General features: G+C 33.2%; 1 protein-coding gene across 2 annotated transcripts; it reads left to right on the forward strand.

Moving 5' to 3' along the window:
* Window positions 1–28: 28 nt before the first annotated feature.
* LOC106177483 (E3 ubiquitin-protein ligase LRSAM1-like) lies at window positions 29–21,120 on the forward strand. Of its 2 annotated transcripts, XM_087008279.1 has the most exons (24): window positions 29–176; window positions 872–1,017; window positions 1,820–1,873; window positions 2,949–2,993; window positions 3,260–3,334; window positions 3,692–3,760; window positions 4,172–4,256; window positions 4,662–4,826; window positions 5,350–5,397; window positions 5,775–5,896; window positions 7,553–7,582; window positions 8,257–8,379; window positions 8,772–8,859; window positions 9,356–9,452; window positions 9,737–9,807; window positions 10,149–10,248; window positions 10,632–10,719; window positions 11,087–11,242; window positions 11,673–11,768; window positions 12,099–12,197; window positions 12,544–12,675; window positions 17,717–17,854; window positions 18,265–18,375; window positions 18,743–21,120. In XM_087008279.1, exons 2-24 carry the CDS (start codon window positions 955–957, stop codon window positions 18,863–18,865), a joined length of 2,178 nt encoding a protein of 725 aa, XP_086864405.1. In that variant the 5' UTR covers window positions 29–176; window positions 872–954; the 3' UTR covers window positions 18,866–21,120. The 2 variants fall into 2 exon arrangements, with proteins under 2 accessions (XP_086864405.1, XP_086864406.1); XM_087008280.1 differs by lacking the exon at window positions 7,553–7,582.
* Window positions 21,121–21,289: the final 169 nt, after the last annotated feature.

Consider the following 21,289-nt stretch of genomic DNA (forward strand, 5'->3'; position numbering starts at 1 on the left):
CAGCTGTTGGTGAAAATAGACAAATGATTGTAGTATTGCTTATGTGGATGAATAGAATCGGTTTGCAGATATGTGACGTCAGTTGTCACATGATTATTGACCTAATTTCGCACAAGGTGTTTTGATGATTGATATTGCGAAAGAATCAGTTATTTTTATATATTCTAAGATGAGAGGTAAGTGCTACTGCTTGCTGTTTTTGAATGTGACTTTAAATACTTGATAAATGTTGATAAGCACAGATATTGTACGGAAATATTGTTCTTATATGAAGTTGCTGTGGAGGAGATAATTTTCTACAGTCGATATTCTTGCACAGTAGAGAGAAAACCTGTGCCTGTTTATTTTAATGTGTACAATCGTATGACTCTTTTTGTACTTGTTTTGCACCTGTCTGAACTTCCTGGTGCACGTTGCTTAAGTCTAAAGCTAAATTCTACTATTGTATCAGAGGAAAAAATACAGAGATTTAGATTTAAACCAATTTTTATTATAATACTTTGTTTTATAACGCATTCATTTATTTATTACATTAAATTTCATCGTGTCATACATTTTGTATTGCTCACTTGTTGATTTTAAGAAATGTCTGATATCAGGTTAGTTTGACTTGTGGATGAAAGTGAAAATTGTGTTAGGCCCCAGTTGTTTAGTGGCCCATATCCTACATGTTGTACTTATGAGAGTCCCATATTTTTAACTGCATCACCTGGAAATCTATTAGTACAGAATCCTCTATTTCTAATATAATACATAAACCTAGCCACACCCCCTCAGCAATTAAAGGCATCAGTTTTCAGACTCACCAATTTAAAAAAAATATTTCCTAGAAGTGGCTCATTTTCCATAACAAATTTGCTTTCTTTTTCAGATTCCATTTCATATTAAGATGGAGGAATATTTTATCTGAAGACAATTTGCTTAACTTGCTAAATAGGAAACATTATCTCTGCCATGCCCTTCTTTAAGAAAGTCAGCGCAGATGACCAAAGGAAGTTGGAGCATAAGCTCTACCTGGTGAGTGCATTTCCACAGCCTAGTATCTTATTAAGGGGATCTGGGGGTCTACGAGACTTTAAAGGGTTATTTCTTTTCATCCCTTTATTTTCACTCCCTCTGCACCAAAAACTCATCCGTATCATTACTTCCCTGAATTGTTACTCCCCTATAGTGGTATTACTGACATTACACATATTCATTAATCCCATTACCAATGCTCCCTTGCATTGCTACATTCTCATGTCCTAAATCCCCTTTGTACACTTTTCCTTCTCAATATTATTTATGGTACATTATACAGGTGGAATTCTACTTCACAACTTCCCATTGGGTTGCATGTTATTTCTCAACAACTGACATTATTTTGTTGACCAGTCGGGTAAAGCAGCTGCAAGTCATGCACAACACCCTTATGTTATGTATTACTAATATATGGTAACTAAATGAGTCCGAGTCCTAAGAGGAGTATTTATAATATAGTATGTGAACCATTTGACTTCTATTTCTAATGCAAATTTTATGTTAGTATTTGATAGATGGCTGTCTTAAAAAAACAGGGTATTCATTAGAGTTTGAAATATATATTCAAATTTGCATTGAATGAAAAGGAAAAAAAAAACAAAATAACATGGCTGTTCATTACTAAATTGTTCTGTAACTCAGTATGAGCAGTCTATATGGTTCACATGCATGCTTAATGTAAATGATGAGATATAAAGTATTGTAGGTAAATGGACAGTGAATTATTTAGTTAAAAAGATGATCAAATTTCTAATATTTTTCAGAACTTCAAGGTATATGAGCTGTTGTTTCGTTTCAGGCAAAAGAGAGTCCAGATGCAACATTTGATGTGTCAGAATGCAGAGTGTATGAGGTGAGCTGTCACCCAACGACTTCAATTAATATACACTGACAGAACCAGGGTTTTAGTATTTGTGTATGGGGGAGGGGGAAAAGGATAAAAATTGTGTATTAAATGGTGTATGAGGACAAATTTTCTGTAATAAATAGGGTCTTAAGGATGGATGTCTGTTTGTTTGTTTGTCTTTGAGAGAGAGAGAGAGAGAGAGAGAGAGAGAGAGAGAGAGAGAGATGGGTGGGGGGGGGGACAAGTACCTGTGAAGCTTGGGTTCACCATAACTCCCACCCTGCCCACCCTGAGCTTCAGAGATAACTTGACACTAACCTCTTCACTATAGCCTATCTTCATCGTGTCAAGTTACCTCTGACCACATTCGATTGCCCCTGCCGCCCGCCAATCAAATTTAAAGCCCGCACTCAATGACTCATTGAACGATCTAGCCAATGAACGCGAGCGAGTCAAAGCGCGCTTTGTTCAAATCCGGACCAATCAAAGATAAGGCTGAATATCAGGGACTTGCCGTAACCTGTGGGCAGCACGCAAAATACATCATCCCTCAGTAGATAATGATGCAGGGCCTCAAACTGCTCTGGTTTCAATTCCGATATACTCATATTTTGCAAAGAATCAAGAGATAACTTAACACATTATTTTACGTAGTCACTCGTAGGAGATGCCATGCTTTCTTTGTGTACGGTTATGCACTCGGATTACTCGGATGTCTCCGCACTCGACAATAACTTTGTTGTTAGTATGGAGCTTGCGGAATCAGCCGAGGATTACCGATTGACGGTCAACCAATCAGCGTTTTCACCAAACTTTGGTGAAAAATTTTGAAACTTGGATTCGATTGGCTTATATAAACTAGGTCAAACTATTTTCATCAGAGGTAACTTGACACGATGAAGATAGGCTATAGTGAAGAGGTTAGTGTCAAGTTATCTCTGAAGCTCAGGGTAACCCTGCCCTGAGTGTGCTGTTGATTTGTTTGAAAGTTTGCTGCTAAATGTGTGTGATACTTGGTAGTCCTTCTTGCAAAGTTCGTATTTTATTTTATGATGTATTAATTTATTATTCTTTGTTTCAGATTCCTTCTGGGATTTTCTCCCTATGCAAAGTACTGAGGAAAGAGGTTTGATGATATTCTTATCACAGACATGAACAGTTTTTTATTCAGAGAACTTTGATATGCTATCTGTATTACTTTAACTTTCTTTTGGTATGTAGTTTAAACCTGAAGTAACACATTTTTAATTCAACTGCATGAAGTTCCACCACATCAGCTGCACAAATATGTAATTTTATAATGCAAACAGATAATTAAATTTTTATAAATTTAAAGAATGTGTATAATTTTGATTTTGTACCTTTTATTTATTTATTTTTTCTGTTTTACAGGCCTTAATTTTGTTTGGAAACCATTTTTCTTCATTGAAAGGTGGCGGCAGCCTTAGTGAACTTAGTTCTCTACGGGTAAGAAAGAAAATTAGTGTAAGGGGGTAGCAGAAGTAATGGCAGACTCTTTAGTGCAGTGAGGTGCTGAATGAAAGCTGACAGAATTTGTCCACGGATGTTTTTCTTGTTTTCTTATACATTCAGACAAATTGCAGTTTATTGCATAAAAGTGTGAATTAAGTATGTATTTTTTTAGTATCCATATTGTTTTTGTTTTCCAAGTCAGCATTCCTGGCATAAATAGTTTCATCCATATCGCAAAAAAAAATCATGATTCTTGCACTTTTTCTCACCACGATTCTAAGCACCAACCATCAGTGTTTCTGAATATCAAATTCTTCAAATTGTGATATTTAATATTGTATTTATTACCAGGTTCTTGATCTCCATGATAATGAATTCTCCAGCTTACCAGAAGAGATAGGGGAGTTACAAAACTTACAGGTATTGTATGGTTGAGGTCAAGTCTGCTGCTGCTGGTGCTTTTTTAATAGTCGGAAATTATCAGAAATACTGGTGGTGTTTATCTCTATGTTTTCCACACATTTTTCTTAAAAAAACGTCCGAGAATTGTTAAACATTTCTGTTAAAGGCTTACGGTATTGGTTATTTTCTCAGGATTTGCCTACAATACTTATGATAGACTAGTCAAATATTGTTGAAAAATACTGACCCAAGCATATAATAGTGCACGTGCAATTTTGATAAGACCTACATCACATTAAACTAGAATGAAACTCAACAAAGATGGACAGTAGGTTCTTTGCTTTAACTGTTCTATAATAATTATATTAGTTATTTCTGCCACAAAATGTTATTTTCTTTCGTTTTATTTATGCCTTCATCTTAATCCAGGTTTTAAATCTTGCCAGTAATAAACTGAAAGAACTCCCCTCCAGCATTGGGAAGCTTAAAGTATTGCAGACACTCAATGTGAGAGGTGAGAAAGTCATTTGGCAGGTTGCCAGCACTTTAATATTTCTGTTACATAATTGTGAAAAAACAATTTAACCAGACAACCCCCTGGGTTTTAGAGATTAATTAATGGAAACATCTGTCAGTGAATGAGAGGCATAGACAATACTATGCTGATAGTGAACGTTGATTTTCAGTAATCTCTGAGACTCTTAATCAGCAAAAGCTTCACATAAAACATTGATTGGAAATTTAGGTTTTTCAAGAATGTAACAGTGATGTGTAATACCTAAAATTACTTCAATCACGAGCTCTTCATTGTAATAGTGTGAGGAAGCAGAATGTTAAAAACACTAAAAAAGCATTTTAAGTTATATTGAAAGATTAAGGGTATTTATTAAAAAATAATGATGATATTTTTTCATTGCAGACAACAAATTAAAAGTCCTCCCAGAAACCCTTTGTCAGTTGTCACGGTTACGTACACTAGATGTCTCTGGCAACCATATCACTGCATTACCCAAGAAGCTCTGCAATATTCGTACACTTGATACTCTGATAGTAACAGCCTCTGACATGAAAATGCCTCCAGCAGGTTCGTATGAAAAATGTCTTCTGAAAAATCTTTGGTTGGACAGTTTAACTAAACAGGCATTGTTTGTTTTTCCTGTTACTATTTTGCTTTTAGTAGTAGATTTTATTAGTCTGATGTCTGCAAGTTCTTATCTGTTCAGGTAAACAATAGAAAAAAGATTGATTTGTGCCATTTTTCTCTGAATTATATGGCTGAAAGTTCATGTAAGATTTCAGCCATTCCTATTGATGACAACTGTTTGCCCATTCATTGTCACAGGTGCTTCAGTTTGATATAAGTCAGAAAATGGATATATCATTAATCAACTTTATTTCTGTTATTCATTTGACTGTCCTTGTCAAAATGTTTGCAGAAAGTATACTACATGGTTTACAAATAGTTAAAGCATAGAAAGTTTAGGGTAAGGAAGGACAAGAACTTCAAGAAGTGTATTGTGTGTGAATATTTTTAAAAACTAATCTAAAGAAATCATTGATAAATACCTTGTGTATTAAAAAAGAGATCTTCTTTGTGACTATTTCAGACATATGCAACCAAGGCGCAGAGACCATTATGAAGTATTTATGCAGTGGTATGTAATGATATAAATCAAATAAATATTTGAAAGATAGAAGAATGGGATGAATGGAGGTCCTTTACCTTTCTGTTATTAATATGCTATATTGGTCAACCAGGCCATTTGTATTTGATTTGATTTGATGATCATACAGGAATATATATAATAGCAGTAATGGTGGTCAGATTTTGATTATGTATTGTTTGGATATATATTATAGAATATGTGTGGTTAACTTTCGCTTAATGCTTGTATGTAGTACTGTTCCTCCCTTGTTATTTGCTTAAGATAAACATATACTAAGAATAACCAAGAAACTTTTTATGTGATTTTCTTTCTAAAAATTTACTGTAAAATATTAAGTTTTTAAATCTTTTATTTTTTCATCATAGAATGTGGTATAGAATATATACCACCCTCCAAGGTATTGCTTGACCAGCTGGACTCTCCACTGGACATGGAGACAAAGTGGAGAAAACAGTCCCTCAGAGCTATGGAGGAAGAAAACTTAAAGGTAATGGACGCGTCCCATGATACTTCATATATAATTATCATCCTGTATCTTTTTTACTTGGCCTCATTCTCAAACAGTCTCTTTCAAAGTGTTTGTTTGAGAATGAGGCCAATGGAAGTTGAAGCTGTTAGAGAATGAGTCCTCCCTTTTATGCTTTTTGAGTGGAAGCAGGTGGCATTCCCTCAACCTCTTTACTTGTATGGAGAGCAGAAGAGAAGAAATTGAGAATTTTTTTGTGGGGGCTATTGGCAAAAAAAGTTCACACTGAGGGTTGTTCTTTAATTAAAGATTGATAAATACTTTTATATTAATTCACAATAAATGCATAGTTTCCCATTCAAATTAGGTTACCACTGATCTTAAACTTAAGCAGTTTTTTTAAACAATCACATTATGTTATTATGAGTGCAAGTGGACTAATGCTGATATATCAGCTAGAATTTTTTAGTCTTAAAGTTAAGACCAACTTTTGGTCAAATGCTGTTTTGTGGAAACATTGTCTGGAGTTATTATTTTCTATGGGTGAACTTTCTTCATTGTAAGGTGCACACGATGTATTCCTGTGTATAGTGATCATGTGACCCATTTTCACTTGATTTGCTTGGACACTTCATTGGTCTGGATAACAATAGACATAAGAAAAATGCAAAATTTTTGTCATGCGACACAGTCTACAGTTTACCTCAAGCACTATCAGCTGTTCTGAACAAGCCCTGTTCATGCAATAAATGAAGTTCACCCTGTTACTGCACAGTATCCTTTATACAGTTATTCTGTCAATTTTTTTCACATGCACAAAAAATGCTTGATCAGGCACTGTCGACTGCTTGACCTGTCCTTGTCAACTGCTTGACCTGTCCTTGTCAATGCACTTGCCTAAGTTCACTATTACTTGTTCTTTTGCTGGTGCTGTTTAAACCCCCCCCCCCCCCCCCTCCCAACACTCTCTCTCTCTTTCTCTCCTCATATGTATGCACGGCTTTAAAGAATCCTGTAGACATTTGATTGTTTTATTCATCCAAAATATAGTTCTGTTATTTTTAAGATGTTTAGAAATAATGTCAAAGAATATATATATCATATTGTATGAAGGGTTCCAGTGTTAAAATTTAATGAATAAGATATCATTTTTTTTTTTTTTTTGGTCAGTTTTGTTTATCTTACTTATGATGCTCAGGATTGCATGAACAGCATTTGAAGAATGGGACTTAGTATTTTGTAAATTAAAAATCTTAGTATTATGGATGGCATGTTAAATTTGATAACTCTTGATGAAAAAAACCAACTTCAGAGAAATGTTTCAAATTAATTTTCAAATTGAATAGAATTATGGAAGTAAATGTTTGATTTTTAGAATGTTGTATTTTATACTATTTTTTGTTAAGTGCATGAAAACCTCTACCTATTGATTATTAATACTTTTATATATTACTATTATTGTATTATTATTATCATTATTATGAAATACTTCAATGAAAACCTTAGTCTCAACAATAGCAATTATTTTTGTGTAGATTATAATTTTATTTGGGGGGAAACCCTTCTTCACCAGGACTAACTTCACAGTAAATACTATTAAATCATTGTCATTAATTAAGCTAGATACATTTTATTTATTTTTCCTGATATATATTATTTTTCTTTTTCCCTTTGAAGGATACCTTGCAACATTACCAAAGCCTAAAGGTAGATGATGATAATTGTTTTTAATTGCTTCTTTTCTCTAGGATTCACTCATGAAATTTCAGCCAACATGGATATTCAAACTTATTCTAAATTTAACACCTTATTTAATCATATTTGATTGAAATGGAGAAGTTGCATGAGTGGTTTCTTGGTTTTGGTGTTTGCTACCTTACACGTAGATTAGTTTTTTTTTTTTTTTTTTTTTTTTTTTTGTAAAGAAAAATTGATATGTAGTATGTTATTAGACACTTTTTAATTTTTGCGTGCTTTTCCATGCTATAATCACTACATGTTCATCAATCTGATGTTACCTCTTTGTCAGTGGTACATAATATAATAATATGTAGATATTTAAGTAAGCAAGAGAAAATTTATCCATACCTTTACATCGTTATCATCTCACTGTCTCTAGTTAAATAGATAGATCATCGGATATTGCTTGCTGTATTCATCATAAAGATAGATTAATCATCCCATTTTGCTCACTGTAGAAAAATCATCACATTTTGCTCACTGTCTTTAGCAAAATCACACATATTATCAATGTCTTTAGCGAGTGTTGGCAAACATTTCATAATTTGTTCATGTGAGCAAAACTGAGCTCATAGTTGGTAGGATTTTACAAAGAATAAGAGAACATTATAGGTAAATTAAATGGCTTCTTTACATCACAGGATAAGAAAAGAGAACAGGCCACAGCCCTAGAGAGGGCGCTGCGTGAGGAACAGGAACAACAAGCCCAATTAGCAGTCTTGGCAGCATCAAAGAGAGATGACCTCATTAGACTATTGGCAGAGGTGAGAATGCATCTTCTGCGGTGTGTCTGTGATGTGACATTGTCAAATGAAGATATAGCAGTCTCTATCTTACCTCTGAAGAGTATCTAATTATGTAAAAGGACTGCTGTATGCTCTTCATATCTCTGACTTTTTGGAAAATTTCTTCAAGTTACTCAAAAGATTGGAGTTTGGCAAAGCAACAAGCTTAAGTTTGCAGGAAAAATTCTTTTTTCAGATGTCTGAAGATAAATGAGTTAAAGGGTAGTGATGGTGCAGAGTGTGCTGGGGGCTAAGTTGACTAGTGAAAAAAATGAATATATTTGAAAACTAAATCAAATTGTACTTGTTTGACTTTGTACTAATAAAAAATGGTAATAAAGGATAAGACAATTCAGTGTGGGTTATTTTAGGATGAGAACAAGAGGCAGGGGGAATTTACAAAGTTGACTCAACAGAAAGAAGAAGAAAGACAGAAACTGGTGGCTACATTATATCAAGGTAGGAAGTAGATGGATATAATTGGTGATTTTGACAGCATTAACCTTCACATGCTACTATTCTGCTAAAATTCTGCTAAATACTGTAAACTGGTCTCTCTTTGACCATATTCACACTGAAGCTGATGATAACCTAATGACTTTATGTAGGCCATTGAGCTAAATAAGTTGCGACTCTTAATTGTAGTTCAGCAGAATATAATTGTTTTTATACCAGCTTCAGATGTTCTCAAGATGATTATGGGTGAAATCTAGGCGTTTTTGCCCTGCTTTATGGTTTTATTGTATTATTGGGACTTTGGAGTCGCTTCCTCTTGTGGATGTAAATCTATCTTTTTATTTAACTCAACACTAGTGTTGCATTGTGCAGGCATGGTTAAGGTTTAATCAAAGACTCCTTCAAATTACATGATCAAGACAAATGTATGACCTGCATTATGTAAACCTGACATTCTAATAATGAACCATAAAGGTGGGGATCTTAATGTACTTTACAGTGGAGCAAGGGGCCAGTGAGCTGATCAATAATATATTGGAAATGAATGAAAAAGCCCGCAGAACAGAGGAGATATTAGAACAGATGGAGAAGGAAAGGTATGTTGAGTATTAAGACTCTGGGTTCATGTATGCAGCATGGTTGTATGAAAAAACATTACTTCACAAGATTTGTGAATTAGTATAATTTACTGGAAATGACTGGGATTCCTCTTGGTTGTAAAACAAAAACATTTCAAACATCTATCAAGATTCAGATTTATCACCAGATGTGCCCTCGACTGCACAGTGGTGGACCAAAGTGGTTCTCATTTTAGCAGATTCTGAATATTTTTCCCTTTTGGATTCGATATTGTTTCTTACTGTGTGTTGTTATCATCTAGGATGGAGTTGGAGCAGTGGCTGGTGGTCCACCAGGAGGAAGAAGAGAACTTGAGAAAACAAGAAGTCCTTGGTGAATACTCCTTTTCTTTTCTGTTTTAATAAACTCACCATCAACATCATCACATTTTAAATACAATGTTTCATATTGAAAAAATAAACCATGGTTTCTCTACTTAAAGTCAACAGCTTTTGCTTTGGAGTTTTGGAGTAAAAAGTTTTGCACGCAAGAGGTAAGAATATGTTAAATAAGAAAGTAAAATTTTTATTGAAATATCATTCGGAGTCCAAACACTTAAGTGGTGCTGTCTGCATTACTAAGTTTGTAAATGACCATTTTTTTTTTTTTTTTTTTTTTTTTTTGGCACATTGAGTCAGAGTTATTTTACAGGCATATTTCATGTGGTTTTTCAGTCAATATGGAAAGGATGCTGCAAGAAAATGAAAACTTTGAAAATATGCGGCAGATGTACTTGGCTCAGCGCCAGGAGGTAGCACAGAGAGCTCAGCAGAGGTTATTATGGGATAGAATTGGATTGAATGATTTTGATTAAAGCTGTGTTTTATACATCCAATCTTTCATCATGTGTTTCGTTTAATAATTCATTTGCAATTGATCCAACTTATTTCTTTAAAAATATATTGTAATGTTTACGTGTTAAATTCTTATTGATGTACTTTTACTGTAACAGTTATTCTCAACTTTTCTGTCATTTCTCTTGTAAGAGATTTTCATAATCCTCAGTACTCTGTTTGTGACATTTTCATTTTTTTGCCAGATGTAGTAAGTTTATTTGACTGTTTATCCACTTGCACTTTATCCACTCATTTTCTAGAATTGAAGTAATTGAATTGAAAATCCAAATAATTCTGATGTGGAACTTCTTTCCATTTTAGTGTCGTGGATGCTGACAGTAATATCGAAAATCTTCTTGTAAACAAAGACATGAGCAAAAAGGAATTCTTGGAACAGCTTATCAGAGAGGTAATTATATGTATAAATTGTTGTTGAGATGATGAATGTTGAAAATAAAACTGAAAAAAAAATAATTGAACCTTTTGAAATCTAAGTGAAATCCAAAGGTTCAGCTGGCTATAATAATTTTTTTTTGTGCAAGCTGTATTTGAATTTTCATCAATTAAAAGTTATGATAAGAAATAGCAGATTCCAACCTCAAACTGTATAACATATAGAAAAAATATGAAAAGAAGCAGCAAAATTTAAACTTGCAGGGGTTTCTTAAGTTTGTGAAATGCATATTAGAAATTGGCCTTAAGAAGATATTAATAAATTATTTGGAAGATATTTAATGAATTGTTTATTTGACTTGACACTGTATGAAATTTTCTAGGAGAAATGGCAGAAGGAAGCCTTTGAATCCCTCCTGCTCCAGAAGGATTCAAAGCACCAGAGAATATCCAGTCAGATAGAACTGATTGAGAGAGAGCTCATGCAGATGACACTGGTAGAAATGGAGAGAAGAGATGTCAGAATAGATTCTGAAAAGGTAATAAATTGGGATTGTTGTTGTAAGAAGCTGTTTTTTACATGTGTATATCTGAATATTTTTGGATACCAAAAAGTAATGAATAAATAAATAGGTAAAGAAATAAAAGTTGTTAAAACTCTCATTGCACTTGTTAGTCCTGAAATGGATTCAAAAGCTGCCATTTATTTGCCATGCATACTTTGTCCAAATCAGTAGATTGAACATTCATAAGCATATACTTATAGATTAAGAAATAGATCCATTTGTGCCAAATATTTTTACTTTTACACTTAAAATTTAACATAAGTGCAATTCATATTAGTGCCAACAATCATTTGGATGTCTCTGGATTAATTTTCCATCTGATCATGAAGATGCTGACAAAAAACTTCTTATTAAACATTTCTTGGTGATCTCTATTATGTTAGTAATTTATCTTTCGTCATAGAACATGCTGACAGAGAAGAGACAGGAACTGAGCAAGATGCTAGTTCAGTTAATTGAAGAAAAGGAACACAGGGAAGAACAAATTAAGAACAGATTGGTAAATATGTTTGTTTATCTGTATATCAATATTTTGCTGTACTTTGAAAATTTTGTTATAAAAATGGACGGACTTAAGACAATATACAATATCCAAATGTGCGTGCATACATGTGGGTGTGCGTGTGCACACACACACACACAGGGAGACTGCTTCACTTTAATTCATTTAAATCCATGTACATTTATTAAAAATTTTTCTGGTTGTGTTTCTACCATAAGCAGCCCTCAGACTCATGGGTTATAAGACCACCAATTTACGACCAAAAATGATATCTGACTTGTACCAATTTGAAAAATAAATAAGAAAATTTCTAAATGAAAATTCCAGCTTGAAATGGAGCAGGCCAAGCTGGATAACCAGATGGACTACTGGCTGGTTCAGTACCAGAGACTCATGGACAGGAAGCCTGATGCTCTCATCAACCAGGTTAGTAGACACCTGTATGACAACATGTGGAATCTGGAAGGTTATTGATTGAGATACATATGTGGGGTGGTAAAAAAATCAAAAGACAAAAAGATGGAAAAGAATGAAAAAGGAAGTGGGAGGGATAAAGGAGAGATGAAAAAGGGGATAGAAGGAAGAAAGGACGCAAAAAAGATTAAAAGAAAGAGGAAGAATTTACTAGGAAGGATGGATAAAAGGAGATATTGGGGGAAGCAAAAAAAACTGGTTAAGACTACAGTGTATTTCAATAGCATTTCAGGCTAGTTTGTGAAGGTTTTCAACAGACTAAACCTCACCTGGTGTCTTTCTTGTTTATTTTCTTGAGGAGATCCAGCTAGAATACGCAGTGGAGAACATATTGAGGGAGGCCAATGCCAGCGACTACATCCCCCTGTTTGCACGTCATCGTATAAGTATTGAAACCATGGAGATATTGACCGAGGAAGACATGTGCAAGGTATTTATCAATAATGAGACATTTCTGACTATCAGCATATATTCTCGACTTTTTGGAAGCCAAAAATATGATTTTTGAGATCAATGCATTGGGCCACATTTTCAGACTTTTTATGTACAGACACAGATGTGTCTGTACATATAGCCATCATCTGCGTCTGTCGTCGCCGTCGCCGTCGTCGCCGTGCACTTTTACCGATAACACGATAAGTGGAAAACTGTTTTTTCTTTTGGCTTGAAACTTACAGAACTGATGAATATTCGTAATACGCAGGTCAAGTTCGAAAATCAGCATGATCGGGTCACTTATAGGGAATTTATGCTGTTTTTTCACTTTTTTCAGCATATATGCAGCACCGATAACATGATAAGTGGAAAATCATTTTACCTTTTGGCTTGAAACTTACAGAACTGATGAACATTCATAATACACAGGTCAAGTTCGAAAATCAGCATGATCGGGTCACTTATAGGGAATTTATGCTGTTTTTTCTCTTTTTTCAGCATATATGCAGCACCGATAACACGATAAGTGGAAAACCATTTTACCTTTTGGCTTGAAACTTACAAAACTGATGAATATTCGTAATACTCAGGTCAAGTTCGAAAATCAGCATGATCGGGTCACTTATAGGGAATTTATGCTGTTTTTTCACTTCTTTCAACATATATGCAACGCTAATAACACAATATAAGAAAAACAGATAGGCCAATTGTCATTATACTCACAGGAGTAGTCAAACTAACTAAAACGCAGGTTGAGTTCCAAAATCAGCATAATCGGGCCATTCTTTTAGAAGTTATGCTGTTTTTTCACATTTCCTCAGATTCAATTGTTAGGCATATTAACAGTCTCATTATTGAACTAATAAGATACGTAAAAGTGTTTGTTTGACATTTCCTGCATCTTAATAACATTGTTAGTTGATTATGTAAAAATGATGGTAAACTTGTTATTGTGTATTATGTTATAAAGTGTCAAAAATGGAAATAAACAAATATCATTGCAGTTTGTCAGATTCAATCATCTACTATATTCATTATCTCAGAATGGAGGAAATTGGACATTTAACACTCTTCTATTGATATTTTTCCCATCTCATCAATTTTCTTAGTTGATCATATACAAATGGTAGAAAACTGTTTATTTTGTTTTATGTTAAAAAAGTGTTTTAAAAATGGAAGTAAACCCATTGCAGAACAGGTCTGTCTTGTTTCAGCATATATGCAGCACCGATAACACGATAAGTGGAAAACCATTTTACCTTTTCCCTTGAAACTTACAAAACTTATGAATATTCATAATACGCAGGTCAAGTTCGAAAATCAGCATGATCGGGTCATTTTTAGGGAAGTTATGCTGTTTTTCACTTTTTTCACCCTATATGCAACACTGATAACATGATAAGTGAAAAATCATTTTACCTTTGGCTTGAAACTTGCAGAACTAATGAATATTCATATTACGCAGGTCAAGTTTGAAAATCAGCATGATCGGGTCATTTTTAGGGTAGTTATGCTGTTTTTTCACTTTTTTCAGCATATATGCAGCACCGATAACACGATAAGTGGAAAACCATTTTACCTTTTGGTTTCAAACTTACAGAACTGATGAATATTCATAATACGCAGGTCAAATTCAAAAATCAGCATGATCGGGTCACTTATAGGGAATTTATGCGTTTTTTTTCACTTTTTTCAGCATATATGCAGCACCGATAACACGATAAGTGGAAAAGCATTTTACCTTTTGGCTTGAAACTTACAGAACTGATGAATATTCATAATACGCAGGTCAAGTTCGAAAATCAGAGTGATTGGGCCATATTTGTAGAAGTTGTGCTATTTTTTTCATTTTTTTCAGCATAAATGCAACACCGATAACACGATAAGTGAAAAACCGTTTTACCCTTTGTCTTGAAATTTACTGTAATGATGAATATTCATAATACGCAGGTCAAGTTTGAAAATCAGCCTGATCAGGCCATTTTTATGGAAGTTCTGCTGTTTTTTCACTATTTCAGCATATGTGCAACACTGATAACACATTTCAAGGAAAATCAATTGGCCAATCGTCTTGAAATTCACAGGGGTGATCAGATTTACTAAAATACAGATGAGGTTCGAAAATAAGCTTGATCGGTTCAGTTTTGGTGAAATTGTGCCTTTTTTTGTATATAAGTCTTTTTTCCTCGGATTTAATTCATAGGCATGTTAAGAATCTCATTTGTGAACTAATTAGTAATGTAAAGATGTTCTTTTGACATTTTCTGCATCTTAACAATATTGTTAGTTGATTATATAAAAATGATGGTAAACCTGTTATTGTGCATTGTGTAATAAAGTGTCAAAAATGGAAATAAACTCATATCTTTACAGGTTGTCAGATTCAATCATTCACCATGTTCAGAATCTCAGAATGGAACAAATTGGACATTTAAAATTGTTCTATTGATATTTTTCCTATGTCAACAACTTTCTTAGTTGATCATTTAAAAACGACAGTAAATTGATTATTTTGATATATATATATGTAAAAAAAAGTGTTGAAAGTGGAAAGAAATTCATTTCAGTACAGTTATCTCTTGTGTACATTTTGGCATTTTGAAGTAGTGACTCTGAACTTCCATGGCCCTGAAGACCTTTCCATATCAATTTTTCTGAATATCCATGATACTTTTATTTTATTATTAAAAATTGATGGTCATTATGCTGTTAAGCATTATAGTTTTTTTGTTACAATTAAAATTTTCACATATGGACATTTTCAAGGTGTGACTTAGTCTTTGAACTTCCATTGGCTTGAATACCATTGCTAGTCACATCTTTTGAATAGCTGTGATACATTTACTTTATTATTAAAAATTGATGACCATTGTGCTGTTAAGCATTATGTTAAATTGCATAAAAGATGAAAAAACCCCTTTTTTGGACATCGCTGCTGGGATGACCATTAAGGAAAAACCATTTTACTTATGATATTCTAACTTACTGAAAAGTTTCATAGGACTGAAGTGTAGCTTGTGTTGGAAATCAGTGTGATTGTTTTCTGTTTTGGAGGCAATGCAGCTCTATGGAGTGCTATATGGGGCTACTGTTTATGGATGGTGGTAATTGTCCCTTGGGATAATCACTAGCTAAATTCAGAGCTATAAAATTACTTGCCTAATTGATTTTCAAGTGCCCATTAAATAAGATTACATAAAACACACGTTGAGATTTCCCATTCAAGTCTTATAGGTTAAGCTCTCTTAACTGTGTCACATAATTAGGAATTGGTGATAATTATGCAGGTAAATGTTGTTTAATATTGCAAATAAGTTAACAAAAAAAAAAAATTTGTGTAATGCCAACATTAATGCTATAGATGAATAACAGTGCCTTATTATCCTCAAACACATTGGGATTATTTATATCATGTTAATACAGCAAGATTAAAAGTTTGAATAGCAGCTTTATTGGATTTTTTTTTTTTTTTTTTTTTTTTTGTGTGTTTTCTTTTTAATTTTTTTCTAAACACTGGCATTTTCAACTGAAGCTCTTCAGATTTTCTGTATTTCCACATAAGCAGTTGCATAGGTTTTTATGTCTTTAAACAATATGTAATATTATTTTATGCACTGTCAACATTTTTCAAATATTGGGATTTTCATAATGTGAATTTGAACTCTCATAGTCCAGAAACTGTTATCTAATTGCAGGGGTGGATTGAGGCCGTCTTCTGGGTCTTTCAGATGACGGTCAGATTTTAAAGTTTACATTGACTGGTATCAATTTTTTTCTGTTGGAAGACCATCAAAAGTGTAGGATGGATCAACAAATATAATTTGGAATACTGTCAGAAAATACCTCTGGATCTGCTCCTGTTATTGAGCATGTTACCTGTTATGCATGATTAAAATTCAGTGTTGATTGACAGTGCTATTATAAGCATTATTTATTACTGCATCAAAATTGACAAAATGACCCATTTTCTATAGGTTAAGCTCTCTTAACTGTGTCACATAATTAGGAATTGGTGATAATTATGCAGGTAAATGTTGTTTAATAATGCAAATAAGTTTACAAAAGAAAAAAATTTGTGTAATGCCAACATTAATGCTATAGATGAATAACAGTGCCTTATTATCCTCAAACACATTGGGGTTATTCATATCATGTTAATAAAGCAAGATTAAAAGTTTGAATAGCAGCTTTTTTGGAATTTTTTTTTGTGTGTGTGTTTTCTTTTTAATTTTTTTTCTAAACACTGGCATTTGCAACTCCCATCCACCTGAAGCTCTTCAGATTTTCTGTATTTCCACATAAGCAGTTGCATAGGTTTTTATGTCTTTAAACATTATGTAATATTATTCTATGCACTGTCAACATTTTTCAAATATTGGGATTTTCATTATGTGAATTTGAACTCTCATAGTCCAGAAACTGTAATCTTATTGCAGGGGTGGATTGAGGCCGTCTTCTGGGTCTTTCAGATGACGGTCAGATTTTAAAGTTTACATTGACTGGTATCAATTTTTTTCTGTTGGAAGACCATCAAAAGTGTAGGATGGATCAACAAAGATGCTTTTGGAATACTGTCAGAAAATATCTCTGGATCTGCTCCTGTTATTGACCATGTTACCTGTTGTGCATGATTAAAAATCAGTGTTAACTGACTGTGTTATTATAAGCATTATTTATTATTGCATCAAAATTGACAAAATGACCTCTTTTGCATCTTTATTTTCTGTTTTTTGTCTGTACATTTGACAGCTTTGCTGCCTTGTTCAATAAATGGCAGTCTCAGCTCTGTTTTATGCACGTGTCTAGTCTGAACCTGAAATCTTTCAGCTTGCTGTCCTCCCAGACTGGTTGGTCTCTTGTCCAATTGAAAAATAACCAGTCCAAAGATAAAATTTATCCATAATCAAAGAATAATCTAAAACAACCACTTAATTTCCACCAATTCAGTGGCTAATAGTAATTTTGGAAATCATTTTTTTTTCTTCAAGATATTTGGGGAAAAAAACAGCTTATAATGACTTACAAATGTTTTATAGATGGGTGTAACTGAGCTAGGCATAAGAAAAGCTATAATAAAGGCAATTCAGGAATATCAAGATGAACAACAACGGGCAGCAAAGAAGACAAAAGACATTGAAAAGACTAAAGATGCAGAGCCGTCAGAGTCACAAGAGGTATGCAGAATTATGAGAATTTCATTTGTAGAACTTCAGACATATTCCAAAAAACAGGATTTGTCCGTTTTTTTCACACACTTACACATTTTTGTCAGAATGTATTGTTATAACCTGTGTTCGTCCGTCTGTGTTGATGGAGTATGAAAAACTGACATTTTTTGTATTTTACCATTTATTGAAGATGTAAGATGCTGAAAATATAATTCACTAGCCATTGGAATTTTATTTTACTTCAAATAGTGAATACCAAATATAAACTATCAAACTGGAAATTTTTCATGTGAATTATAACTGTCAGGTATTTATTTTTTGTGAAATAAGTACATAATCTTGAAATTTCACTGATGAATAGCTTGTTGTAATTTTTAACACCATTGTGTTTTTATTACGTTTTATCTTGTCACCAGGCTGATGCAGCTATAGCGCCCCCTAGTGCAGGAGTTACCCCCTCAGCGCCCCCTGTGACAGAACTTATCGCCAGGGTTACAAGTGACTGTGTTGTCTGTATGGACAGTAGAGTAGGTTCTGTGTTTATTTTAAAGCTATATATTAAATACTGCACTGTATGCATGATCACCAGGGTTAAAAATGTGATGTTTATTTTCAGAAATTGTCCTTCAGTAATGAAAAGAATATTTAATATATTGGGTATGCTTTCATTTTGGCAAACATTGCTGAGATCTCATGTTTCAAATAAGTAGATTAACTTTTTTTAAATCATTCAATAATATTAGGAGAAAGTTATGATAATTATTTTCTGATGATTGAAAATTATTAAAACTGAAAAAGTTAAACCATTGGACTTTATTTATGATTAAAATTTGATGTAAATAACTAATAATATTTTTTATTATTTACATGAAATGTCACTCATCTATTTTCCAGTCGGAGATGATTTTCATGAACTGTGGTCATGTCTGCTGCTGCAAGACCTGCTCAGAGAGCTTACCAGACTGTCCTCTGTGTAGACAGAAAATAGTACAGAAAATAAGGCTCACACAAGGTTGAACTGAACCAAATAAACACTTAATAGATACTGGTAAAGCACGAGTCACAGAACTTTACAGGAAATACATGAGATAGTTGGTAGGGTAAAGTCATGCCAGATAACTCTTATTTTGCAAAAAAGCTCTGTGTATCGAGTGCTTTATTTGACTTAAACCACTTCATTAATGGAATGCAATAGTGTCTCTTCTCTACATGGAATAAAGCACAACTTAAAAATTGTTTTCTGTGTGATTTCTATTCGAATCCATGTTAAAAGTATGTGTGACTGTCTGGATGACTTAGGCATTGTTGATAATGAACTTGCTAACTTTTAAGACTTACAGATTTTAGTTCAGAGAAATGGTGAAAGAATGCTCAACTTTCACCTGTGATTATGAAACCGCATTTGCAGAAAATGTTCTTTTTTTTTTCTTTTTTTTTATGGAGTTACAGAGATAATTGACAAGATACCATTTATTTATATATGTATATATATCCAGTAGCTTTATTTTCTAATCCATGTCATTTTTTTTAAGAGTCATCATTGGGCCATGCATGTTTTTTCTTTTTATTTATTTATTGTAATCATTTTCTCACCATGTTTGCATACTTAAAATATGTTGTGAGTTTTCAGAGTATGGTCATGTTTAATGAAGTGTTCTCATTTTGTATAATTTTGATAACTCATTAGTCAGAATTTTAACACTGCCTCTTAAATATGAGCTTAATTTGGAGATATATTTAATTTAGCCGTCTTTTTATATACTGCCTCTGTATTTTAACAGGGACATTATTTCCTGGACAAAAATCACTTGATTTTTGTCAGCCTAAATGTTTATATGTGTAGCAACTGTGCCACTTGCTCACTTAATGATGAAGGATAGTATAACCTAGATGCAAAAAAAGTTGGCAATTCTCTCAGTAAATGCAGGTATGCCTAATATAAAGTTGTGTATGTCGAAGTGGTCTGTTGGTAAATCAAAATGGGAGAAAAATGTGGGACCATAAATGATTTTCCTGTCAGTTGTTGACATTGGGTTGGAGTATAACAGAAAATGGAGATGGGGAGTTGGGGGGTGGGGTGCTTCTGGGTATTGGTCCTTCTGTCTAGTGATGCTTTGAATTTTCAGTAACATGTAGCTAAGCATACACAGAATACATTGTTTAAAACATTATTCAAGAGCCAATTGGTTGAGGTTGTCATTAAAATAATATCAAACTGTTGGTTCATCAGCAGCCAGAACTCAATTATTGTCACAAAGCTTTTATAGCATATAATCCTTCATCTTTTAAGAATGTAGTAGGCAGTACATATAATTAAGACCTGTATAAAATTTAATTATAGTAGCTTAAAGTGGTGAATCATTCATGCCTTGTCCTTATTTTAGACCATCTAGTAAGATTATTTTAATACCCATTTTTCAAGGTTAAGATTTTTGTATTGAAAAAAAAGTTTTTTATTTTAAATAAGAGCGGTATTGATATTTATCTGTTTGTATGATAAATAGATTTGGCAGATTGTTTGCCTAGGGTAAAAATATGTATGAAAGTGTTGTGGACAGTTTTAACAAAAATGAGAGAAATAGATGTTGAAAACACTTCGCAGTCATTGTGGTTACTGTATATAATGTAAATTGAGATGCTTGTGCTTGCTACATGTATAGTTAACACTTTTTGTGATATTTTAATAATTAAGTAAGTTGGCCATTTTAAGGTCTTTTTATGAAGATTAAACTTTTGAATGTGTGATAGTATTAGGTACTAGTATACTATAAGCCAAAAGATATTTAAGTTATATGTATTGGAATATTAAAAGATGGTGTGGCGTAGCTGTCAACAATATAGACTCAGAACCAGATATACAGTATGCTTTTTCAATTTTGTTTTGAAGAAGCAGCTCTACGATTTGCAATCATTTCTTTTATACTGCAGGAGGATCTTTATATTATGTTAGCCACTGCAGTTTATTTAAGTCCCTTTAACAATTTCTTAGCCTTAAATGTGACTTTTAAGTAATTTTAAGTAACTTGAATTCTTAAGTGTTAGTTAAACTGATTTCAGGGGAACTCCATTTTACTAAAAAATCAATATTTTGGTTTACGCATGATGTTAAGGGCCATTCTGAGAGGGCAGGGAGAGAGGGTATCTTTTCATGTGTACTATGGTTGCCACGGCCTGTAAAGAAAAATACAAGTTTGTAAATAATTCATGACCATGACATACCCTGGATGTGATTATGTTTAGAATTCATAGTAAATAAACGGTCTTTACTTGTATATACGCCTTTGATGAATATTTTTAGTGATAAAGTTGATGAATATTATTAGTGATAAAGTTGATGAATATTATTAGTGATAAAGTTGGGATTCTGTTTTGGAGTTGGGTGCATATAACGTGTCTTTCATAATAATTCAATTTTCAACACTGGGAACGGAATTTTGACTT

The sequence above is a fragment of the Lingula anatina genome, chromosome 3, assembly GCF_051362555.1.
Source record: "Lingula anatina isolate TDL-2025a chromosome 3, LinAna3.0, whole genome shotgun sequence".
Taxonomy (NCBI): domain Eukaryota; kingdom Metazoa; phylum Brachiopoda; class Lingulata; order Lingulida; family Lingulidae; genus Lingula; species Lingula anatina.

Coding starts and splice junctions, on each gene's coding strand:
- LOC106177483 (XM_087008279.1), top strand. CDS start 955: ATGCCCTTCTTTAAGAAAGTCAGCGCAGATGACCAAAGGAAGTTGGAG. Junction 9,808..10,148: donor GAGAAAACAAGAAGTCCTTG/GTGAATACTCCT, acceptor GTGGTTTTTCAG/TCAATATGGAAAGGATGCTG. Junction 17,855..18,264: donor AGCCGTCAGAGTCACAAGAG/GTATGCAGAATT, acceptor TCTTGTCACCAG/GCTGATGCAGCTATAGCGCC.